Source organism: Dendropsophus ebraccatus, chromosome 6, assembly GCF_027789765.1.
Source record: "Dendropsophus ebraccatus isolate aDenEbr1 chromosome 6, aDenEbr1.pat, whole genome shotgun sequence".
Taxonomy (NCBI): domain Eukaryota; kingdom Metazoa; phylum Chordata; class Amphibia; order Anura; family Hylidae; genus Dendropsophus; species Dendropsophus ebraccatus.
The window spans coordinates 18,068,176-18,095,242 of record NC_091459.1 but is presented as its reverse complement, the minus strand read 5'-3'; the positions used below and the strand labels follow the sequence as shown (position 1 = coordinate 18,095,242).

At 38.4% G+C, this 27,067-nt stretch overlaps 1 protein-coding gene across 4 annotated transcripts in view; it reads right to left on the bottom strand.

The window, feature by feature from the left end:
* The window catches only part of ADGRB3 (adhesion G protein-coupled receptor B3), a 669,464-nt gene that overhangs the window by 34,160 nt on the left and 608,237 nt on the right, over positions 1-27,067 (bottom strand). For 3 of the 4 annotated variants that reach the window (XM_069974585.1, XM_069974586.1, XM_069974588.1), the window contains 4 exons: positions 26,184-26,282; positions 25,615-25,786; positions 10,369-10,464; positions 2,170-2,209 (listed from right to left, as the gene is read on the bottom strand). In XM_069974585.1, coding sequence (XP_069830686.1) covers positions 2,170-2,209; positions 10,369-10,464; positions 25,615-25,786; positions 26,184-26,282 — 407 coding nt within the window. The remainder of the gene's footprint in view (positions 1-2,169; positions 2,210-10,368; positions 10,465-25,614; positions 25,787-26,183; positions 26,283-27,067) is intronic. The other variant, XM_069974587.1, reaches the window with a different exon arrangement.

The following is a 27,067-nucleotide window of genomic DNA, read 5'->3' as shown; positions in this document are numbered from 1 at the left end:
TCTAGACACTATATGGGTGTCTAGCACTATCACTATCACTTTTTCTAAACACTGTTTACAGCACATAGCCTTATTTAAAAAAAAAATTGTCCCAATCACATGGCCTGGATTATTTTCATGTTTGGAATTACCTCTTGGTTGTTTTTATTGTGTGTTCATTGCTTGAAATAAAGTTGTTTAATTTTTATACAGGTTTCGATCCAATCTTTGTAGATATGTATGTTATGGGGATCTCTGTGATTACTGAATAGGATGATTACAGATTGTAGGGCATTGCCACAGGGTGGTGTCTTCCCATCATCCACTGGAGTATCTGTATATATATGTACACAATCTGTAGTTTTACGCATGCCCTAGTATGGGCCATAATTACAACACAGATTTTCCCACAGACGTCAATGGGAGCAGTCATAATTTTTGCAGACCCATATTTTTTTTCCGGAAGAAATGTCCGTAATTTCTGCAAAAAATACGGAATACCTCAACCCCCTCCAGCCGCTCTCTGTAAATTATCATCACTGCAGCCTATGCTTGATGCTGCAGTGACATTAATTTATGATGCAGGATGACACAGGCACAGAAGCTGCACCTGTGTCATCCGTGGCGGGTCCCGGCTGACAGTGATAGCCGAGGACCCGAACCAACTGTCAGCACCAGAGCCATGCTCTGGTACTAACAGTTAACCCTATAGATACTGTGGTCAGCACAACCGCAGCATCTTTGGGGCTTCAGGCAGAGAAATATGATCCCATAAGCTGAAGTCCAAAAACAACCTGGACATTGAGGTATCAATGACCCATGGTCGTGAAAGGGTTAATTTAACCTTTCCATTTTTTGTGGATCTGCAAAAAATACTGATTACAGATGCACCATGGGCAAAATTTTTTTGTTTGTTTTGTGGATTGTCAACGTTATTGCGAGCATAATGTACTGTCCTGAAAAAATACTGAATATGTGAATGTGGCCTAAGGGTTTTAAATTCTCATGATACATACATTATTTATTACAATGGTGTAACATGTCAGTAAAAACCTTAACAAGCTGCAAGTCACACTGCTGCCACTGGGCGGTCACACATGTATACATATAGTATATACATTATGGGGGTGATTTACGAATGGTATGCAAGATGCATTTGTCAGGGAGAAGGTGCAGATTCGCCCCTTCTTCCTGGCGTATGCCTCCCGTGCACCCGCTCGCCCGATGGGCGGACTGGGGGAGCTTGGGGGCGTGATGAGGCGGGGAGGAACCTCCTCCCACGCCTTATTTATCATTATTTACGCCTACTCACAGGCGCAAATCATGATGCAAATCTACACCTGCTGGAAGCAGATGTAAATTTGGTACACCGGGCGCAGATTTAGGCGCCTGGCCGGCCGGATTCACTAAGAGGTGCGCGCCGTATTCATAAATCCCCCCCATGAGTCCTGTCTCTAAGCCAGTAATACCCCCTTATGTATTTCCTACAGATCACTGAATAGACATTTTTCTTATAGAGTCTGTCCGACTCACAGACTACTTTTAATTTGTATGTCTTATGCTACGTTTACATGGAACAACAATCGCATTTGAGCGATAATCGTTCCATGTAAACACAGCAAACGATCAAGCGACGAGCGGAAAATCGTTCATTTTGATCTTTCAGCATGTTCTCAAATCGTTGTTCATCGTTCGCTAAAAATTCGCAGATCGCTTCGTGTAAACAGTCTTTCAAAGATTTACCCTATGTAAAAGATGGCCTTAAGCGATCTTAAAAGCGATCGCAATAACGTTTTTTCTTACGATTTTTCTCCATCTGAACGCTGATCGTTATAAAAACCAAATTGTTGCTTCAAAATCGTTAATCGTTCGATTGGGCGAATTATCGTTCCGTGTAAACCCAGCATTAGTGTCCTTGATTTCTTGAATTCTGAGTTCTGTCTTTGATGTTGAAATCTCAAATACTGCACAGTACAATGAGTAACAATTTCACATTCAGTACAGGTTGCACAGTATTATCAAGTTTTCACACTGACAAGCAGCATTTTCTTTCAATTTTGAAAAATTACTACACATGATACCCATTTTTTGGAACTACAGGGGACCTGGTAGCCTCTGTTTGTAATCATAAACCTGTAGTGCTCTCACAGTGTTGTATCGATTTTTACTTGACATACAGTATGTTCTTACCTGACCGACAAGCAATGTCCACGTCTTTTTCAAAGTCTGTCTGTAAGCAAAAAAAGACAGAATATAAGTTAATCGATATTTACAATAAGGCCAGAATATGCATATCATTATTTTCACCAATCCATCCGTAAATAACATACAGTACATCATAAACAGCAACTTTTTTTTTTTTTTTTTAAATGGAAGCACTACAAATTATTTTCTATTTCCGCCACATAGACAGACTAGATTATTTAGTGACTTACTACTCTCTGCTGCTTTATACAAGATAAAGGTACTTTGGTGGACACTAGCGCTTAGTACTAAGTTGCGTGAAAAATCAGATGTTGCACAGATAGAAATGTTGTTGTATTGGTGGAATATTTAGTCTCTAACTGTGTATTAAAGGGGCATTCCATTTTGATAGGTGATAGGGAATGCAAAAGAAACTGACAGCACAGATATGCCATTTTCCAGTTAGCAATTAAGTGAGCATTGTGTATATACAGTACCTTTCTCTTTTTCTTTTTTAATTTTTAAGATCTTTAATTCCTGGTAACAGTGTCATAGAGGTGGGTATGTATATGAGTACATTGAAATTTTACAATGTGAAACAAAGTGAAGTCAACTTGCTTATTAATGACCTTATACAATAATAATAATAATAATAATAATAATAATAAGGAATAGGAATGTAGAGTTTGTAAAACAACAACAATTTCAGATATAAGTCACCGTTTTTTATTTTGTGGTACAAATCTAGCCTTTCAAGATACAACCCTATCTCAGGCATGTGTACACTTTGATGTATTGCTCTGTGAAATATTTTACTATAGTTAAATAGATTACGCTTAACACTGTTCAATGACCAGCAGGGTTGTTTACAACGTATACATATCCCTGCCAAACAAATATGATAACAGGTTTCAGTGAAATTGAATGACGAGCAATTTATGGCAACATTTATCTGGAAGACAGAGGTGAAGGCAGGAGAAGGTATTAACTACCCAGCAGCGCAGAGGCTTGACTATGACATGCAAGATGAATATTAGTAATCAAGTCAGTCCACCATACAGAAAATACTTATTAAATCTTGTAGTTGCTACCCAGTGCACTATATGTATCTAATTTTAATTACACTGCAACTACCGCCTACATGTTTATTCCACTAGTAGCCATTGTTCCCACCCCAGGGTTAGCTATAAATTGTGTTGTTTTATATTCTTAATAATTTTCGAGTCATGAAATTCCACAAGCAAGTGAAATGTTATATTAATTGATAAAACCAGACAAATGTTTGTGTACTGACTGGAAATATAAAAATTCTTTTGGGGTGATTCTATTGGGCTCTAGTGGCCTTTGTTGTACAATTTTTCTATCCATCACTGGGGGAAGAACAGTGATATAAACTCAAACTCTATTATATTTCAGCTTTCAGATGTCCAAAGAAGATAACCTTAGCTATTGGTAAATTATCTAAGTATCAAAATCGAAATGTTACACAGTCTCCACTCAGAATGTAGCACTGTCTCAAAATGTCTCACAGTCTGTAATAGTCGGAGGTTGGATAGAATTATTGATGCAATGTTTCTTTTCTAAAAGAAAGTTTCTGCAGAACTCATAACTAGAGATGATCGAACATCGGGAAATCTTAGTTTCGATCGAACTCGAACCTTCCGCATTTGATTCCTGATGCCTTCCCGTTTTGTGGGGAAGGAGAAGACTGCCCGAGTACTGGCTGGAAAACAGGGATACAGCCTATTACCTAGGCTGTATCCCTGTTTTCAAGGCAGTACTCAGGTTGTCTCCTCCTTTCCACGGAACGTGAAGGCATCGGGAATCAAATGCGGAAGGTTCGAGTGCGATCGAATCTAAGATTTCCCAATGTTTGATCATCTCTACTCATAACTGAGCAATCCTCTTTATGACGGCTGAGCAATGTACTTTATAGCACCTCCTCATCACACATTTTCCTACAGAAAAGTAAAAGTTTAAAGGGGAACTATCGGCAGGTTGGACAAATCTAAACTGCTGACAGCCCCTATAGTGTTCGGTGCACTGAGGAGGGAGGTATGTGTCTTTTTCTTCGGTGCCAGTGCTGCACTGTTATGGTCCTATTTCATGGCCCGATCATTTTAGTAAATGAGTGCAGAGATCGGTGCTCATTTACTGGACCCATTAGACAGCCTTATAATCGGACAGTAAGGACTGCATGGACATCGTTAGCAATGCCCAAACACCTAATACCTTCCCTCACCCCACTTCCGGTCTTCTCTCCTGTGATCCACAGAACATTCAGCCAATCACAGACGCGTCAGCAGCGTCCGAGCGGCCTGTCAGCTGACAGGCCACTGAGACCCTGCAGCCGCCGGGACTGGGAAGCCACAGAGAAAAGGACAGAAGACCAGGAACGGGGAGAGGTAAGGTATTAGTTGTTTGGGCAATCACTTTTACATATAGCGATGGACAGTCGGCACCTGACAATTTTAGTTCTAAGCCAACAATCAGCTGGCGAATTCGGCCAATTATTATTGTGTGCAATAGAGTCAGCAATTATCGCTCTGTGTAATAGGGCCCTTAGTCAGCATAATCTTTGGCTGGGAGCAGTGCCCTACCCCCACAGTGTCATCTGATCCGCCCGCTCTATTATCAGTGGAGGGTGCGGGCCAGATGATGCTTTGTGGGCGGACCAGCCGACTAAAAGCGTGGCACTGGCACCGAGGAGGAAGGTAAGGCACATACCTTCCTCCTCAGTGTCCTGGGCGCTATAGGGGACTATCAGCAGGTTAGATTCATCTTCAACAGGGTTTCATATTGATTTCCACACAAATTTGCTCTACTAAAAAGTAAAGCAAAGCTTGGATGTCTTACTCCACCAGGACATTATGACATTGTTAGCTTATCACTGACTGCATATCTGGTTCAGTAGCGATGACCCCCTCTTTTAGTTGCTAGGCCCCATAGAAGCTGAAATGCCCGCTAACATGGTAATTAGATGCATAATTTCATTCTTGTCATAATTCTGCAGCTCACAGCACAAGGAGCAAGGCCACTCTATATTTAGATGTGTTTATGCTTGCAATCATATTAATAATTAGCTTGATGGTTAAACAAATGTTAAACACATGGTCATCTGGTGAGCGATCATTTTGCCAATGCAGGAACAGACATGTTATTTCATTTGCCATGAAAATAGTTTAAAGGGGAACTATCAACAGGTCAGACAAATCTAACCTGCTGCTAGCCCCCTATAATGCTGAGGAGGAAGGTATGACTCTTAACTTTCTCCTCGGCACAGGTCCCGTCGGTCCTAGTCAGTGAATCTTCAGTCAGGAGCACTGTTAGGAGCACCGCCCTCCAGAGCTCCGATCCAACCCGCCAACTCCATTGATTATCAATGGGCTGAGCGGGCTGGATAATGCTGTTTGTTGGTAAGTTTCACCTGACAAATGTTCATTACTGACTATTGTTCATTTTTATACACTTTAGCCTAAGGGTTAGGATTACATACACTGGGCTGCAATGATTCCTATATATTTAGTCCAGAATAAGCTATGTTTTCTTGCTTGGGTCTCTGACCTATTCAGGAAGCCACCTCTAAACCATTAGAGAGGAGTTTGCTTCCTAAAGCTGCAGAGGAAAGTTGGAAGATCTGATAGGGGGAAGCAGTACATATCAGCAGTTAAACTGGTGAGCAGTATTGTCCTACCAAGGCTGACTGATGTGCATATGAGGGTCAAAAAGAAGAAAGAAAAACTATGAGACGTTAAGAATGTAACCAGATGGACCTAATATAGGACACAACATTGTTTTGGTAACAAGAAGTCATAACTTGTTGAACCGTTGGGACATGTTAAAATGTTTGGACTGCTGACGTTGATGTCTCTTATTCTGTGCCGTTCTGCACCTATGTCACCATTGTGATGCACAAAACCTTTGATATCAGTATTTGGATATGCTTTATATTACAAAGTGTGAGAACTAGTTGTGTTCTTTACAGTTTGCTAATAGAATTCAACATTTTCCTCATTGCAGAAGTCTTACAGGCTGCAAATATGCGGATGGGGGGAAGGAGGGGGATAACAAACAAGTGAACTCACCCATCCCTATGCCACCGCTCCCAGGTCCTGTTCACATCAGAGTCCTGACACTCCGCTAGCTGCAACGTCCCAACCCCAGCTGAGTAATTGCCTGCCCAGCCAATTAGTCACTGTCCCAATCACTGATAGAGATTATCGAGCAATCGCTCAGCCAGGCGATGGTGTTGCTGCCGCAGGAGCTGGGTACGGGACGTATCCAGTTTCCTGCAGATGACAGCCAGTGGCGATGAATGGGACTCTGGAGTGGCTCATAGGAGGCATGGGGATGGGTAAATTTTCTCCCCACCCACTTCAATCTGCCTGTCTTTTTTTTTGACCGTTTTTGGGACTTCCTCTTTAAGTTGCATCCTTATATTTGGCTTTCTCCTTATACTGTATCTTAACACATACCTTTACCTTCTGTTGACTTTCTATCACTTCTCTTATGTTCCTTCTATTTAATTTCTTCACAATACATTCGCCCCTGCTCTTACATTCACAATAGTAGCGGCTATAGACTTGATTTGCTTTCTATATTTACAAAGCTCTTGATATTGTATTCAAGTGAAACTCAACTCTTGTTTAAAAAAAGATTCATATAAAATGCAGCTGAAATTATTTCTGCTCCTTATTATGTGAATCATTTTTTTGCTTTGTTATTTTGTTCGTGGTTTGGATAATAGGTTTTTGCCTCCTAATGAAGTGTGTGACACTTATTCCCAGAACTGCATGGGCTGTAAGTGACATTTAATAAACCAGCGTTACAGTGACATTTTATAATTACTCTAATATACTGCTCTCAAGAACTTGTGTGGTGAATCATTCTTAGTAGGGAAATTACCATTTGCACTGCGTTGTCAGTCAAGTTACCTTGAATATGAAAATGGCTAAATTTTGTTGCTTTTCCTGAACCTCCTAACCTTTCGCCTTCATTGATTACTAATGAGAAGAAATGTTACTTTTACAAAGTATCAGCCCAAAGGATGTTTATAAAAAAATAATTAAAAATATTTGTCATTATTAAAGTAATGTTATAAAATAAAATAGTATATTTTACGGCTAGATATTTTTTTCTGATTAGATTTCATTTTCAATAAAAAAAAAGTGGATTATTTAACATTTTTATTATTTTCAGCGTGCCATCTCTAGTTAGTTTTGTGCTGAGGAATGCCCACACAACTAGTTGAGGATAATTTAAAAACGGCGCAGGACATTTACAAACTTTGTTTTTGGGGGGTATGTGCAAAGCTCATAGGTGTCATTTACACATTTGGAATGTGCAGGGGACTTCATTACACTTAAATTATGGGATGGGATTTTTTATTAATGAAAAAAAACACTTTTTTTTTTAAATTTACACTAACTTGAGGTCCCCCTTACTGCACTGATCTCTCGTAGAGATCAATGAAGTGCATAGGTATTGCATTGATCAATGAGATCAGTGCTGGATTACTATGGGCTGCTGAAGCCCATAGTAATCCAGTGCCGAGTGGGATCATCATCATTGCGGCACAGAGCCCTGGCCCATCAGGAAGCACTAGACCACCACAGATGTGATTTATGAGCCATTTAAATGGTTATTTAGTCTGCACAGATGATCGGTTGCACAGGCTAATAGCCACAGTCTCCAGCTACTGATAGCAGCCGTAAGGCACATAGTTCAGAGCAGAATTACAGCCCCTAACAGCCCCTAACAATTTCAGGATGTACAAGTACTTCCAGGGCTGGCAAGGGGTTAAAAGTGTCAATATGATTTATTCATGATTGGTAAAATGAACAAAAGTAGAAATAGTAGATATAAGTAGAAGTAGGAAGCAGGTAATTTTATTAGACAGGGGGTTTGTAAAAACACAGTCCCCCACTGTCTTAAACCCCGACTGCCTGCCTAGGTATAAGACAAAAGTGTCCATTTAATATATCCTATGCTTTAATCTTCCTCCTGATCAAGTGGATCGAGTTAGGTAAAGCGTTCCAAGTTTTGGATGTTAATTTTTCTTCATTAGAGCTATGTCTACATTTCATAATTAAAGTTAATTACATTTGATTAATGAGAATTTGTCTCTACATCTCTATTCCCTGTTCTTGTCAATCAGCGTCTTCAGATTGCTATGCCTTCCTTTCTATTGGATTTTCGATACGCACTAGCGTTTTATATATTGCTCATCTTCTGTTCTTTATAGTTCATTTTAAACTATACGGTAAAAATAAATTTTGTTATTTCTTTATCCGTTTCTTTTTTTTATTTTTTTTTTCCTTATTGCCCTCGGAATTTTCCAGAGAGTCGGCACATTATGTTACACTAAAATCCACTGTGGCATTTTTGTAATTGCAGTATCATTTATAGAAATAGCCCAATGCTTCTGGGAGCAGAGCAATTTCCTAAAATGAAATCTTCACATTATTACTTATTGACAATGACAGGCGAATTCATTTTGATGACAGATACTCTACATTCACAAACATAAATTCCTGTCACTTTCAAGTTCCATTTGTAATCCAAGTTGTCCCCACAAGACCGTACCATTGGGTAAAGCATTAGCTGACGATGGGCTGATGTCAGTTTTAGACATTTTGACAGGGTGGCGTAAAGCAGACAAACCTGGTTGTCAAAGCAAAAACTCTTCTTCTTTTATTATTGTATCTTAGCACTACTTTGAACAAAATGTAACTTAAGTATTTGTGCCGTCTAAAGGGACTAGAGACATCTATTCTGTAGACTGGATTGCAGCGCAGCCCGAAAATCATAGAAACCAATATGTTATAATCTAATGTGGGCACTGTCAACGTTTAGTTGGATAAAATTTGATGCTGTTGATACTATAGATAAAATGGGTTAAAAGTATCAAATATGGAAACAGTAAATAAGATTTATCAAGATAATAACTACTGGATTGAAAAAAAAAAATAAAATAAAAAATAAATAAATATATATAAATATATATATATATATATATATATATATATCGTGAGAATTTTCAACAAAGGGACAGTATCATGGTCCATTATTTGTGACCAAACTGCAATTGAATTCAATTAAAATATTTAATTTTTTTGAAACAAACGTTTATACTGGGGCTGTGCAGTAACACAATAAAAATGCAATGTGAATGCACAATTTAATTGTATCAATTGATCATTTTATTACAGTGCTGCATCTTTCTATTGTGTTACTGCAGAAACTCCATCATGTGTGAGGATAAGTTTACACATAGCATTTAATGTGAATTTAATTAGTGCTATTATGCTGCAACTTGCACAATTCACAATAAAATATGTATATTTTTGCCGCAATTTAGACAAAATTGACCATATCCACTTTTAGATTATGTTCACACAACGTCAAAAAGTAGAGAAAAGGCGTCTGCTTTTGCAATTTAAAATAATGTTCATTATTGCTGTGATTTAACTGACTGCTATGTAATGCAGTGCAGTCAATGAAAAGATGGATGTCCAACGCACAAAATGTATTGAATAACGGACGTTATTACTGCGGACGCCAAAATAATGATCATGACAAATATTTTCGGACATCTTTTGCAAACAGCGGACTTTTGTTATTAGTTGTTCACCCACAGTTTTTCTTTTGTCATCGTTCTTTCTCTGTTTTTACAATTAAATTCGATGTACAGTAGTTTTCAATTAAGCCGCATCCAAAGGCCAATTAGTTACCCCAAACTAGTATAATGTACAAACACCAGTTTGGGAAGGCTAGACAGCTTAATGACGTCCCTTATTTTAGACTAAAAATTATGCCACAAATTTTTAACGGAGCTGAAAAAACGTGTGAACATAGCCTTAGAAAGTATTTTACAAACTACTAAAGATTGTATTGATAAGTAAGTTTAGCTGGTGATGTTAAAACCAATTAAACTCTAATAATTAAAGTGGTTGTCCATTTATATGTCCATATATATATATATATATATATATATATAATTCCCCCCCTTCCCTTAGATACAGTAGCAAATCTATCCACAGGTTGTTACAATTTGATACCAGAGACAGCTCCTTGACAAAAAATTTCAGGAAATTATATATATATATATATATATATATATATATATATATATATATATATATATATATTTATCTCCAGTACATCAAACATCATATTCATATATCTTAATTATAATATACTTACCATGATTTGCGCATGTCCATTGGGAAAGGAACTTGATGAATCTGCATTTATAGGATCCTGGCAGTTTCTTAGTCGACATCTGAAAGCATCTTGGACCTACAAAAAGAATACACCATTTAACACTTAAATCAATGTATACTTCATATAAAAGATTTCCTGACTTCTGCATACAGTTAGAAGAGTGCTACCCCTGCATATGAAAATGAATGAATTTTAATCATCTGAAGCTTGTTTCTAGAACTAGTCCAATAAATGTGTAAAGATGAGTAAGGATGAACAGTTACGAATTTTACCTGAATAAATGGCACTTAATCAAAGTGTTGTATTTCATATTAGTATGTTATTACTATGTTATTAGTATGTTATTTAGAGTAGTGGAGTGAGGTACCCTACTCGTAATATACATCTGCCAAATCTTGCTACAACTGTTCAAAAATATTTGTTGTGTGTTGGTTTAATTTCTTTGGGGTGCAGGGCTTGTCTTTTCCAAAGACTACTTTTTTGTACTGGTTGTTGATTTATTTTCCCAGTTTTTCATCAATTGCAGAATAGTGGTCCCCAGAAAAAAGTTTTTATTTGAATAAGTTATAATCTTAATTAATTTCTTAAAAAATATAGTCTTCAGAGCTTTTGAAGGTTTCTGGCATACCATTGATGATGTACCATCTTAGAGTGAAGTCTACAATTCTAAATGATTGCAGAAATGCTGATAAGTCTTTCAGGAAAGCCCTGTCCTCTCCCTTTCTCACTCTGCATTGTATAATAACATTGAATGATATTTAAGGGAGAAGTCCGGTCAAACTGATTATTACTCTGTGGGCAGGGGGTGGGGGGAACATGATAAAGAACCTATACTTACCAGTCCCCGCACCCTCGCAGCCTGGCATCACCAGGGTCCCGGAACCTGCCAGATGTCATCTTGACTCCTTTTTTGGTACAGTATGTCCCAACCTAGCGGGAAAGGGTGGAAGATGGTGTCCTGAAATGCTGTCACACGCTTTTCACTGATTGGCTGAGTGGGGCATCTGTCAGCCGGGTCATGAGGTAGCAGAAGGGAGATTTGTAGAATCCTGGTTGGGCTTCCCAGTAAGTATAGATTCTTTATGTTCCCCCCACCTCTGCCCATAATGAATATTTTCTATTGCCCAGACTTGAATTTTAAAATTAGCATTACACACTTGTGTGTGTGGCTTCCTTAGTTAAGCCACACCGTGATGTACAATTACGTCATGGGCCTTGGCTAATAGGCAGCATAGAGCAATCTCCATTGCTGCCTCTTTTAACTGTTTAAATACCACTGTTCATTGAGTTTTAGGCTATGTTCACTACGTATCTTTCTGGCCGCGAATATACGCACGTAGTTTTGAAGTTGATGCATTCGCTTTGAAAGTATACGATATACGGCTGAATAATGCACACTACGTATGAGCTTACGGCCGGATCGTACACTGCGCCGTGAATAATGAACAAGACCATTGTTTGAGGACGGAAATGTTCCAACTCACGGCCGTGGATTTCCATGCGGTCCCGTACGAAGTACTTATTTCAGCCAAATTGAACTTGATTTTTAGATCCAAAAGGTTCTGTGTGTTTTATTGGGCTGGGCAAACATTTCCAAGTAAATGACCTGTTTCAGATCGCTTTGAAACAAGCTAGGGAAGCATAACTCTACTACGGGCGTATATTTGCGGTTCGCCCGCATGTTCGCAATCTGGCCGCATGTCTATTTTTCCCACGGCCGTACTTTCAGCCGCACATGTACGGCTGCGTACGAACTACGGCCAGACTCATGCGTAGTGTGAACATAGCCTTAACAGAGATTTAACAGCATAGAAACAAACCGCTCCCAAATGTCAAAACAACTGTTTCTATTTCATCTCATAACTCCTTTTTTTCAGCTTTTTCAGTGTATTTTATGGAAAAAGAATGTGTCATTATGTGTCATAACTAAGTTTATTGGGCTCACAAAAACAATGCTTCATATTGGTCTGCAGATGGGAAAAAATAAGAGAGTTATGGCTTTTAGAAAACAAGTAAAAATGAAAATGCAAGAAAAAAATGGCTGTTACATGAAGGAGTTAAAACATAAAATCAGTGGCAACTTATTTAAAGGGGTTGGCTACTTTATAGTAAAATTGTTCAGTGTACTCACTACACTACACACTCATAGTACAAATATGAGACTCCCCTCCACCAGGCTGTGCTGCCCTGCTCTGTGGTGATTCTGTCCATTAAATAGTTGACATGAACGAGGATATGACCATGCCCCGCCCCCAGTATCCTACATAGGCATATACAGCCTCAGTGGTGGACACTCGGGCTGGGGAATAGTAACATTCCTCTCCATGTCGGCCATCTTACAGTCAGAATAACCCTAGAGCAGGACAACTGAAGGAGTGGAGTCTCATTTTAGCTTTATGAGGTACACAGGAAGCTGCTGTCAGTAAGTGCTGTGAGTATAGTTACTAATACCGTACACTGAACTTTATTACTTTAAGATGGCCAACCCCTTCAACTCATGTAACAAGTGTAGGATGGTTATAATTTTTCTGTGCAATGCTTTATTCTTCATAGATTTAATTTGACTGATAGATGCAGAGATGACGGAACTCCCAGCCTTTGTGGCCATGAAGTGTAGTATCTCAAAATATCTAACTGTGAGACAATTCACAAAGGTACCTGGGAAAACACAGCCCAGAAGCTCCAACAAGCTGGTATAGAAGTTGTATCCCAGTCATTGGCTACCTACTGGTTAAATTGGCATACCTACACGGTATGCAGAGCCAGGCACTGGTACCTGACAACGCCCCAATGACTACTCTACCACATAGAGCCCATAGACGCCAATATTATAAATGGGAAATGGTAAGTGAGGGCCCTAGCTTATGTCCCTAAATTGTGAAATACAGATAAGTAGAAATCAGGGTTATTATTTTAGACTTGTAAAGGTAAAATTTTTGTTGAAGTCAGGATTTCAACAGAAACACAAGGTAGAATGGATGTGTGATGTGTATGCAAAATTTAACTATATTTAGGCTTTAATTGGGCCTCATTGCCAAGTAATACAGATTTTTGGCTAAGATTCAGAAGCAGGCATACTACTTTTATGCATCCATTTGAAAAAGATCACATTTGGATATCATAAGGCTTCTCAAAAATGACTTCCATAAATGATGTCTCTGTCTTGAATCCCATTTATCTTGATTTTTACCCGAAGCAGAATTTTATCTTAGTTTTTGACTGCAGTTCATAAACCAAGCAATGTCTTAGATAATATAGTGTTAATATCATATAATTCTTATACCATACATAAAATACATAAAATAAAATACATGCATCATGGCGTGATGGCAATCAGACTCATTTAACTTGTTCACACACAGTAAAATAACAAACGTTAAAAAAAAGTCTGTTTTTGCAAAAACAGGCCGTAAATAATGAGCATGTTCTATTTAGGGCAATTTTTCTCTATTTTCTCTACAGTCTTTTCTGTGTGTGAACTAATGGTTATAGACTTCAATAGAGCACATATTTACATGAAAAAATTTTCACTCAATGTTACAGCTGTATTTTGCTTTTATGTGTGTGAACATAGCCTCATGCCTCCTCCCCTTCTTGCCTTGCCCCCCCCTCACCCATCAGACGAGCAGTAGATACTACTGGCATATGCAAGGGAGAGAGGGCAAATCTGTCCCTCATAGAGCCCACAAATACTTGAAAATTAAAGCCACCAAACTTAAAGCGACTCTGTACCCACAATCTGACCCCGGGGCTGCAAGCTTAAAAGTTTTTTTGGACAATAACTGCATCACCTGCCGAACGGACCCCAGGACAGATCTTGGATTAAAAGCAGCTATCCGAAGGTGTAAGTGGTTTTGGGGGGGGGGGGGGTCAGATTGTGGGTACAGAGTAACTTTAAACTAATAATACTGGATAACAAGTTTGTTCTAACGAATATTAGTTTTTTCTGCTGTATTTCTCAAAAAAGAGGAGACTCGGAGGCCAGACGGTTTCACGCAGCACCTGTGCGCTTTATCAAGTGCCTTGACGAAGTGCACAGGTGTTGCGTGAAATGGTCAGTCACCTGAGTCTCCACTCTCAAACCCAGCCATGTAATACAGGTCTTTTTATCCTCTATCTGTGAGTGCCACAGGCTTTTCTAAATAATGTTTTCTCAAATTTAGCTTTGATAGGAATTTTCATTGCATAGAACAATAAAGATTTCCTAGGCCTAGACAAATGTATAACTAGTTAGCAATATATCCAAACAATGTACTGCAGTATGACACCATTCCCTTGAGACACGGATGATTTAATTTAACTCAATTTGTATTGATTTTAATATTGATTAGTTGCAAAGACTTAGCTTCTTTTGAGAGGAAAAAAAAAGCTAGAATAAAGAAAGAAAAGATTTAATGAAAGTACAACATAGTATTATTAATTTCACTAACATTCAATTATTATAATTATAATTATTATTATTATTATTATTATTATTATTATTATTATTATTCCTACTATACTTGATGCTGTATTGTTATTATTATTATTATTATTATTATTATTCCTACTATACTTGATGCTGTATTGTTATTATTATTATTATTATTATTATTATTATTATTATTATTCCTATTCCTATTCGTACTATACATGACACTGTTTGTATTATTATTGTAATGTTCTTTACAATTAAATTCTAATGAACGAACAGTAAATGTTTCTTAAGGTACATGCAGATGAGATGCTACTGATACATATTTCTACCTCTATAATGATAAATATCTGTATGGATCCCATGTGGCATGGCGTGCATTAGCTGTGCTGGTATAATTCAACAATCCACAAGAAGAAAAAAAAATGTCTGCCATGTCTTTCATTTTCTTGGCAGGTAATCCATCAGAAAACAGGGGATTTTAAATCATTTTAAATTACTAGCCCACACTTAACAATTTTCCCATCTCCATTGATGCAAGTATAATTGTTTTCTAAGTGGAATTGTGCACTATTATATATGCAGGAGGATTTACTGGTAGATGGAGAAAATATTGGCATCATAAATCAATAACACATTCTTACATTTTGTCTATCCCTCTTGATCCTGCAGGGTGGAGAGGTTGTATAAAACTGGACTAGGTTTTAAAGGGTGACACAATAATATTAATATATATATATATATATATATATATATATATAATTATTAACCCCTTCAAGACAGAGGCCTTTGATGCACAAAAGTCCGGGTCAAATTAATGCAATGTTCCTCCCCACCTTCTAAGAGCCATAGCGCTTTAATTTTTCTACGTACAGGGCTGGTTGGGGTGTCATTTTTTGCATCATGATCTCTAGTTTTTATCAAATAGCATTTCTTTGTGATATATAATTTAATAAAACCAGCAATCCTGGTGCATTTTTTTTTTTGTTTGTTTCCATTTACTCCGTTCACCATGCGGGAACAATAATGTTATATTTTAATAGATCGGACAATTCCGCATGCTACAATATGTATTATGTTCATTTATTTATTTATATTTTTATAATGGGCAAGGGGGTATTTTAAACTTTTATTGGGAGGGGTTTATAAGGTTTTTTTTAATACTTTTAAAAACTTTTATTTTTTATTTTTTACACTGTAAAATATGCAATAATTAGATTGCATATACTGATCTTTGCTATGCCATAGCATAGCATAAATCAGTGTTATCGGCGATCTATGTATAGAGCCTGCCTGAAAGCAGACTCTACACATACATCGCAGATCCGACAGGATGGAGGTAAGAAGCTTATTCCCGTCTGTCGGCACATGTGATCGGGACCTGGTCCCGATCACTCAGTGACAGATGCTTGATCTGCCACTGAGTACCTTAGACCAGTGATTTTCAACCAGTGTGCCGTGGCACACTAGTGTGCCGCGACACATGGTCGGGTGTGCCGCGGGGAAAGTTCCCTAAACTATGGTGCCCCTGCAGATTGCCCCGCTGTTGCTGTCTGTCTCACCTACTGGCCGCCTGTAGCGCCCGGACGTGCTCCTCCTATCCAATCAGCGGAGACCGGGAGAGTGGTGCACTGCGGCGGGCCGTGATGCACGCATCCAATCAACGTGTGCGCTACGGCCCGCCGCAGCGCACGACGCTCCCGGTCTCCACTGTTTGGAGGAGCATGTCCGGGCCTTACGGGCGGCCAGTAGGTGAGGCGGACAGCAGCGGTGACCATCTCGGAGCAGGTGAGAAGGAAGAGGGGGAGAGAAACCTGGGGATGGGGGAGAGAAACAGGAGAAAAGAATGGGCAGAGAAACCTGGGGATGGGGGAGAAACAGGGGAGAGAAGCAGGGGGGAGAGAAACATGGGTATGGGGGAGAGAAACAACGGAGAGAAGCAGGGGGGAGAGAAGTTTGGTGGAGAGAAGCAGGGGGGAGAGAAGTATGGTGGAGAGAAGCAGGGGGGAGAAGTATGGTGGAGAGAAGCACAGGAGAGAAGTAGGGGGGAGAAGTATGGTTGAGAGAAGCACAGGGGGGAGAAGAAAACAGGCCCAGGTTTCACACTGAGTGAGTATAAATACATTTAGAATCTATATTATTAACTATATGTATAATATGTACAGTTTTAGTGTCATTTTGTGCCATTTTGGTTGGTGGTGTGCCCCGGGATTTTTTAAGTATAAAAAGTGTGCCGCGGCTCAAAAAAGTTTGAAAATCACTGCCTTAGACGCCGCGATCACTGTATATCGCACCGTTTAAGGGGTTAATGAGAGTCAGCTGCGGTATCGCAGCATACTCTGATTACTTGTGGCCCCTGGAGAATGATGAGAGCGGGATCGCTATCCCTACAGTGCTCCCGCTCTCATCAATAACCCCCGTCAGTACAGGGAACGTATGTATACATTCCTACTGCACGGGGTATGTGCAGTAGAAACATAAAACCCAGGATTAGATTAAATTGAAATTCATAAAATACAAGTTATACTGAATGTTTTCTCACTAAACTATATTATAGCGAATCTATACCCACCCGACTCCCCCCTCCTTAAACCATCAGTACCGATCATAACCTTCCTCAATCCAAGCCTGGTCCCAGGTCCATTTGTTTCCTAGAGCTGTTATTCAGGTAAAAAGCATCTTTTATTCTTGCTGTGAAGGGTCAAAGAGGCGTGACCTAGAGCATCCCTGCCATAGGCCTGCAGCATCTCTCTCTTTTTCTTTTCTGCCTTTCTTCTTTGTACAGTAAGTACTCCCCTGGGCTGAATTTTCATCGTTTGCAGGCCTAGAGCATGGATACTCTAGGCTGCCTCTGTTACCCTGCACTGCCAGAATAAAAGATGTTTTTTCCACAAAAAATGGCCCAGGAGGCAAGCGGACCCTGGGACCAAGCATGGTGTGAGAAAGGCTGCAGGGATTGGTGAGGTGGGTACAGATTCACTTTTATCTGCTCAGCTCCTCCTGCTCTTTAACACACTGCCTGTATTTGAACAAAATTTCTAACACAAGAAGGTCCTATTAAGCCCAGTGAAGTTCTGTATAATATATTACTAATGTCAAGAGAAATAAATAAAATAGAACAGTGCTTTTCTGCTATTGATTAATCTTGCCAACCTAGACACTGTTAAAGGAGAAACCTGGCGAAAATTTTTATTAAAGTCCCCCTGCCATCATCCTGTCCAGCAGCCACAGCCCGCACAGCTCTGGGAGTCGGGTCATGGCATCACCATGTTATCCAGGAAGTGACATCACCATGTTATCCAGGAAGTGAAGCCTTGATACAGTAGTAAGTGCAGGGAAAAAAGCTCTTTATAAGCATTTCCTGTAATAAGTGTATATTGGTGATTTGTATAACTCTTGGGGGGCAATACAATATTTTAATTAAAATATTCGCTAGACTTTTTTTTTTAAGTGGAAAAAAAATATCTCCAGGACACCCCTTTAAGAATACATTTGTTACATTGACTCTTTTCCCACAAAATGTTATGTCTTTCTACTCAGCTCCTCTTGTTGTATCACCTACTGTCTATAGGTTAGATAAAATTTTCAATGCCTTTAGGGTTCATTCACAGGTACTGTATCGATACTCAGTACTGTTATGGCATATTGTTCTCAAATCTCACTGTGGATTTGCATTCCTCTGCCAGAATGTAGCTGCTGCCTACTTATCTTGTTAGCTGCTTGGCCTTAAACGAGATAATGCTATACCTGCCCACAATCCCACCTGCTTCTCTGGATCCTGGGTCACTGGCAGCCTGCTCAGCCAATCACTGGCTGTGCAGGACAGCGCACTGATTGGTTGAGCAGTCCATCGGTGACTCAGGAGCCAGAGAAGCAGGCAGGGGTGTGGGAAGATCCTTGCAACTGAATAAAAATCCACAGTGAGAATGCAGAAATATAGACCATAACAGTACGCAGCGGATTTTGCTGTGAAACTCACAGAATGAAATCTACTGCAAAAGGGTACCATGAATGTACCTTTAAAGCGACTCCGTACCCACAATCTGACCCCCCCAAACCACTTGTACCTTCAGATAGCTGCTTTTAATCCAAAATCTGTCCTGGGATCCGTTCGGCAGGGGATGCAGTTATTGTCATAAAAATAACTTTTAATCCAGCAGCGCTGTGTCTAACGGTTGGGGCTTACATTTGTATATGCATCAGGCTGGCACCACCTCTTTGTCCCTCCTCCCCACCCTCCTCAGCATTAGGAATGCTCCAGGCAGATTGCTCCCTATTCCCCACCTGTTTGTATAATGAACATGGGCTGGATCGTTAATACACCTGTGCAAAGCTCAAACAGCAGTAAATGTTGAGGAGGGTGGAAAGGAAGGACAGAGAGGTGGTGCCAGCCTAATGCATATACAAATGTAAGCCCCGGCCGTTAGACACAGCGCTGCTGGATTAAAAGTTATTTTTATGACAATAACTGCATCCCTGCTGAACGGACCCCAGGACAGATCTTGGATTAAATGCAGCTATCTGAAGGTACAAGTGGTTTGGGGGGGTCAGATTGTGGGCACAGAGTCGCTTTAAAGGGGTATTCCCTTTCCCTTAGCCTGTTTGCATCTGCTACAAGTGGTTGGGAAGCTGTGGGAACAGCCAAAGGACATCAATTACACAATTTACAATTACACTCCCACTGACTACGGCTGTTTTTGGCTTTCCAACCACCTACAAGCAGACCAGAGGTGTCAGGAAGCCATCTTTACAAGACGAGAATACCCTTTTAACGCACCCATAGTGTGAAATTGACAAACAGTTATCCATTAAACTAAGGACACACACAGTGCAGATGGCACTTCCAACCAATAACTTCAAAATGATAAAAGTAGTATCTGTCAGGGAAAAAAGCCTGGAGCCATTATTGTTCACATAAGCTATTGTGATACCATACTAAAATGATGGAAAATCTACAGTACCTGTCAATATGGAAACTACATTTTCATTTTCCCCAAAGTACTATTTGACATGAAGTGTTTCTCTATTCAATTAAAAAAAAATTATTAAAATATTTACAGTGGAAGACGGCTGCTCTAGTTTCCCAACTGGCGATAAAGTAATCAATATGATTGATAACTACTCTTGTTGCGAAAGTGGGTACAGAAAGTCCTAGTGGAAATGTGACCTTAAAATACATATCATATACACATGTAATATTTAAGATTAAAAAAAAAAATGAACACTGCCAAATTGCACATTCTTTTCCCCGTCTATAGTCATCCACAACATCTTTAGTCATCCATAAAAGCATTAGTAGTCAAGGCAACCAACTCCGCTTTGAACGAAGCAAATGTCAAACAATTCAAGTTCAGGTATCTTGGAAACAAACACTTTAGGGAAAATGTCTTTGAAAACAGTTAAACCTTTGTAAACATTATGTAGAATATTCAATAGCGGGTAAATACTGTAAATGTACCAATAAAGCTTCTTTTTTGAAGGATAATATCTGCTGTTTACAGTCATTGAATGGTAAACAGTTATACAAAAAGGTTACTTTCAGAACGACGCTATATTTTATTAGAGGAATGCTTGCACCAGTCCTAGAACAGCTCCGCAAAGGCTTACTGACGTGTCCCTGACAACAGGAATCATATGCCAGAATTAATTGATCGAGAAACCTTTAATTACTTGACAAGCACATGCTCTGCCGCTCTGCTCCTGAATGATAAGCGCTCTGGTGCAGGTAAAATCTAAGCACACGGAAAAGCTTAAAATGTTGCCCTTTATAGAGAATGTTTTACATACTGTGATTAAATTGAGGATAGAAAGTTATGAGTCTAGTGTCAGAAATAAGCTATGCGCTAGATACCATATACTCATGGGAAATGATAAGATTTTTTCAGTTTTCTATTTCTATCCAGTGAGAAAAAACAGAGAGTGCTCTGGAAAAAAAGAAAAAGCTTCACATCTAGGATCCTAAATATGCTAGATCTAAGATGACCTCAGATATACAGTACAAATATGTTGACAAATAACACCAAAAACGATAGTCTTAAAGGGAACCTGTCACACGGTGTGCCCCCCCCCCCCCCCCCCCGCGTGACAGGTTTCCTTTAAGGGAACTGGTTACATTGAAATAAAATAACTACAGGACACATGTTGTAGAATAAGATGAGTGGAGCAGATTTAACGTCGGACTGGGGCCCACCAGAGGAAATGATCCTGGGCGCCCACAAATGAAGAACAAATGAGAAACAACATGTCAGTCGGTGTTTGTGCAGGTTCTGAAGCTGGGGGCGCATTGGAGGATTCTCCGGTCCTCTGGTGGGCCAGTCCGATACTGAGCAGATTGATATCCAGTTTTATAGGAAAAGTTCCAGGATTACTTGTCATTTATTCACAGAAATCTCTTCTCAGTTTAGGCTAAGTGGTCATGTGGGTGTCCCTTTTCAGTGATTGACAGCTATCTGTGTATAAGTGTTTGTATAGAGAGCTGTAAATCACTGACTAGGATCGCCCACATGACTACTTAGCCTACAACGAGCAAAGATTTCCACAAATAACTTATCCTGGAAAATTTACCATAAAGCTATATATTATTTCACTTAACCCCATCCAGTTCTATAACATACTACCAACAGATTAGACTGCATTTTCAATAAGACAGGTTCCCTTTAAAGCTTATGCTCAAGTTGTTCCAGGACGATGTGCTACTTGTGAATCTTCTTTCATTCAAAGCACCAAATAAATATTAGTGCTGACAAATCTGTTTATAGGGCGATTTGTCATTTTGGTATTTTCTGTTCCTTATGGAGTCCAAACCAGTGTCGGACTAGCCCACCAGAGTACCAGAGGATCCTCCATTGGGCCCCCAGCTTTAGAACCTGCACAAACACTGACTGACATGCTGTTTCTCACTAGTTCTTCATTGGTAGGCTCCCAGGGTCATTTCCTCTGGTGGGCCCCAGATACCCCAGTCCGACACTGGTCCAAATCATCTGCTTGATTTACAGACTTTCTAGATTTCTAACTCTAGCTTAATGTACGCCTCTGTGTACCATTAGAAATATAAACATTTACTTATGTCACTTTCATTAAATGAACCCCTAACATCTAACATCTTATATATTACCAAGTTACAAAGAATTTCTAGAACTTCTTTTCAGTGATCTCCTACTGTGGACTCTCCGAGGCCTGAAACATACTACTGTGAAAGCCTAACTGTTCTTTCTGGAATCATCCTTGATTGGTTCCTGGCCTAGTAGTAAATCCAAATTGCACTCACAGTAGAAACTGAGTAGGCAATGGAAAGTGTCACATGACTGACTTCCTTGTTAGAAGATGCAATTATATCCTACTGTGAAACATCATGAAATTTTGTATCCGTGCCACCATCACACAGAGCTTGTGAATCAACATTTGTCAGTGAAACATTTAACTCACCAATTAGCACTAATTAGATTGTTTCATGTAAGTGAATAGAGGATACTTTCAACATACCATGGTATTGATACCCCATTGTAAAAAAACAAACAAAAAACTTGGTCTTAAACATTAAGATTTTACAAAATTTTCATAATCTGATTGAGATATGGAGCTATTGTAGATGGAGGGTTATGTTAGAGGATCAGGCTATGGAACAGTATATGTAAAGAGTTTAGCAATTTGTTTTAGAAGTCACAAAATAGTGATCATCTGGGTGAGCTGTTTAAAGTAAATATAATTGTATCTATGTAGAAGGTTTAACTGCTTTATTTCCTAACAAAATGATCCTTCAATAGCAGCCAGAATATTTTCAAGTCAATAAAAATATAAATAATTTAGTTATATAAATAATAAAACTAACAATAATAATAATAATAATAATAATAATAATAACAACAATAATAATAACAATAGAAGAAGCATTATTATTATATTTATTTTTGTTATTATTATTATTATTATTATTATTATCCTGTTATCATCCCAACAAAAAAAAAAAACATATATGATTTTATGCATCAGTTTTTTGCAATATAGTGAATAGAACATTATTGATTGGACACTCCGTCATTTACAGAATTATTTCTTTTTGCTTCCTTACTATTTTCTTTTCATCCTGTTATATTTATTATTAGCTTCACTATGCAACTGTTAAATGTTTATACTCATATTAAGAACTGAAGTTGTTCTGTAACTGCAGTATCAATCTAATTAAGTCATCGACATATCCTATATAAACTTCAATATAGATTTTTCCACCTTACTGAATTTTTATGTGTGGCATGGCAAACAGTCTCAAGCCATCTGTGTACTTTTCAATGCTGAAACCTCTGTTTGCCAAACCAGGTATTTAGGGAGTTCATTTAGCAAATTCTAGGCTTCAAACCAAAAGTTACATGCCAAAAAAAAAATAACAAAACATTTTGCTGCTAGCTGTAATGATAATTTCATACCGCAATTTTCTTTCCCTTTGATAGCACTGTACTGTACATGTTAACCTGTTTGCTACGTACTGTTTACTCTGCACATAACATATACACCAGTGGTCTGCTTTGGTGAATTTTTTGTAACAGTACCTTCCCAATTTAGATAAATAATTAAAAAAGATGAACAAAACAATATAGAACCATTTTCTATGCGTGTACACATTTCACAAGTAACACACAAGTGAAGACTGTGCTATGATATACCTAATATTTTTTCTTTTATAAGTCTGACTGGTGTATTTAAAAAAGTGTAGTCAGTAATGCCCTTCAGTTAGAGATAAGCGAGCCGAGCCAACCGAACCCAGATTTGTACGGAACCAAATTATTTGCAAAGTTCGGAAAATGGCAGCAGCATATCTAAAAAACTATATATATATATATATATATATATATATATATATATATATATATTTTCCTCTCCTGTCCGCACTAATCTGGTGTTCTTTTGATGCTTTCCAGTGTTTTCACCTGCCTGTAGAGTAACAGCCCACTCAGCCAATCACAGGCTTACTGGCCAGTGATTGGCTAATAGGGTTGTCACTCTTTTTCTAGAGGGACAGCTCACTCAGCCAGTCATTAGCCGTGAAGCTGTCCCATCTCAGTCAGCCTGTGATAGGAATAACTAGAGATACGGGTGACGTGCCGTACCCGTGACTGTATCCATAACTACGAAGCCGGGGGCCCAATACAGAGATTGGTGAGGGGTACTGAGGTCGGACCCCCCTGCCATGTCTTACTATATATATATGTTTCTACTGCCAATATCCTGAGCAGTAGGAGTGTGTATTTACATTCCGGATATGCATGGGGTTTAATGTGTGTGGGACTGCTTCAGTGTTATCACATCTGCCTGCCATTACCCCCTTAAAAAACGTAATCTATAGGGAACATGGTATTTAAGAAAGAACTTTTTTTTTCAACTTCTCTGTGTCTACTTTTGTCCATAGTGGTACTGATTCTCAGAAATTACTTGTTTAAAGGCTAGGGCTTACCATACAGATCTAGCAGGTAAAGATCTAACTAATGGAAGTGAATGGGGTTGTTTTACCAACTGCAAGTTGTTTGACTCAGAAACGGAATCATTTTCTGGAGAAAGTCAGGCTGCAGCAACTTGCAGGTCACATAATGGCCCAATTTATTTTTATTTTTCACAACAGAGTACAATTATTGGAGTATACAGTAAGTTAACACATCACAATCTTTCACTGTGTTTCAGCCAAAGTCTCCATGTAACCCTAGATTAATACTTAACTATGTAGCCTCTTAACTACACATAACGTTTACTATTGATTAAGCTGACTTATTTTTTTTCACTATATACAATAGTATACAATTAGATGTGTACTACATGCATAGGTGTTAAAGAGGATACATGTGTAGTTTTTAGTAAACATACATCCCCGTAGTGGTTTTCTCCTCTGTACTGTATATCTATTCACTTTTTGATTACCGCTCTAAGCTCTGTTGCTATGCAACAATGCACACACTTTCCCACAATCCCCCCTTGGTTGCAGGCTCAGTGGAGATCATCTACCAGTATTTCCTTGAGACTGCAGTTGAACTGCGTTTGCCTGGCCCACCTAAGTGGGTCATAAGCAAGGACAACAGGTTATCAAAACAATGCAGGCAATAGGTCTTTATTACGTCTATATCTCTCAAATCATAAACATTTCAAATATGTTTACTTTCACTTAATGCATCAGTTTAGACCTTTTTTTTTAATGCCACAACCACTTTAAGTGTAAATGATAGAATATCTTTAGTTTGATAAGTATTCAGATGACACAAATTGATCAAAAGATTTACCAACCCTATGTTAAAATGAAATCCAAGAATGATGAAGAATGATAACTTATTGACCATCTTAAAGGGGGGTCCACTGCAAAAAATGGCAGTGGTGTAAGAAAAAAAAAAAAAGGTGACACTCACCTTCTGTGGTCCCCCGCAGCTGCTGTTCTAACAGCTCCAAGTCCCTGCTCATCTCCGATTCTTCCTGCAGAAACTGCCCTGATCATCCAATCACTGGCCATGGCTGTATCCTTCCCCAGTTAGTGATTGGCTGAGCAGGTAGTCCTTGCAGGGAGAGTATGTCAAACAAACCAGAAGGAAGCTGTGATGAGTGGTTGGGAACCATCAGACTGGCAGCTGCGGGGGTTCGGGATAAGTATCAATTTATCTTTCACATTACCCCCATATATAAAACAACTTTTATCCTATTAATCATTATTGATCTATGTTATAGCATAACAGATGTTATATTTACAGGAAAAAAAGATTCTGCTAAATTGATAACGCTGAAGTATTGCAGAAATATTGCTAATATCTATACGGTAAGCAAAGAAAAAAATAATTTCTCACCTCTCTTCGTAAAATGCAGTGGACCATCACAATGACAAATCCTTGTAATGAATCAAATACTGCAAAGAGTATCTGAAACAAAATCGATCTCTTATCTGTCATTGCTAGAACAGCGGACATCCACGTCAAAGCCAGGAGTGGGAGGACAACACAAGAACTCCAAAGGGATGCCCTAGTCAGACAGAAATATTTGTTTGCTGAACCAGATTGTGCATGGCAAATAAATATGAGACAATAGTAACTAAAATTAACAGCCAACACCCTTCAGTGCCCAGATGACCCGTGGACTGTTATATATAAGATATTTAACAAAACTGGACTAGACCACTGAGCAGCTGAAGGGTTGTTGTTTTTTTTTTTTTTTTTTTTACTTAAAGGAAGTTCTTAATTTAATACTTTGATGATAATATTTAAAAATAGCAAAAATAAATAAAAAATAAATAAACAAAACAGAAAAAAACATCATATTATTATTATTATTATTAGAATAACACAAATTGTATCAGGCTATTTTCAGACATGCACGGTAAAAGATTTGTAACAAGAAGATGTAAATGATTTAGACTAACATGGCATTACTGGCGGTGGTGGCTGACAAAGCTGTTGTTGAAACTACTCCACACTTGGCACATTTGAGCGTCAAACCGCTATGAGGCTCACTCATCTGACTGCAAACAAACAGAACACCCACAAAAAGAACAAAGTATTCAATTTTCACCAAAATAATTGCTTCTGTAGATTTGTTGTTTTTTTTATGTTTTTTATGTTTTTTATTTTTTAAATAAGATATCATGCATACGTAACATGATGAATGCATTGGTTTGTTTAATAATGGAAATTTGTTTTGTAAGATATAGATTGCTATAAGGGTTTGTGACAATCACTACATATACAAGAAGGATAATTTCATTCATGCATGCAGGACTTGTGTCTCTCTTTACAAAGTGAGAACTTCCCATTTTGCAAAAGTAAAGCAGTTGAGAAATACATTGAGCTTAACAAAAGCAGGTGCTATATCAGACATATGATGGCATTCCTATATTCAGGCTAAATTGGGCTTTTAAAAACAAAAAACAAAATATTGATTAAAAAAATATATACTACTACTACTAGTAAAAGCAATTTTAATAAATTAATATTTAATTCTTAATTCAATTGTCAATCCATTCCAATCACATAATTAGGATTAAAGCGTAGCCTGAATGTAGGATGTGAGTGAATGAAACTCAATGATCTACTATAGTCGAATATGGCAATTGTTTGCTATACAGTGCAGAAGCATCAATCACAAATCATAAATTTTTTTTTAATAACAAAATAATAATATTTACATAAATTATCATATTTTCTGATATTCTATACTGTACTATACTATATAACCACAAGTATAGATTTCAACATTATCTACCTATAACCTCTATTATTTCTACTGTTGATGATGGTGGGGGAGATT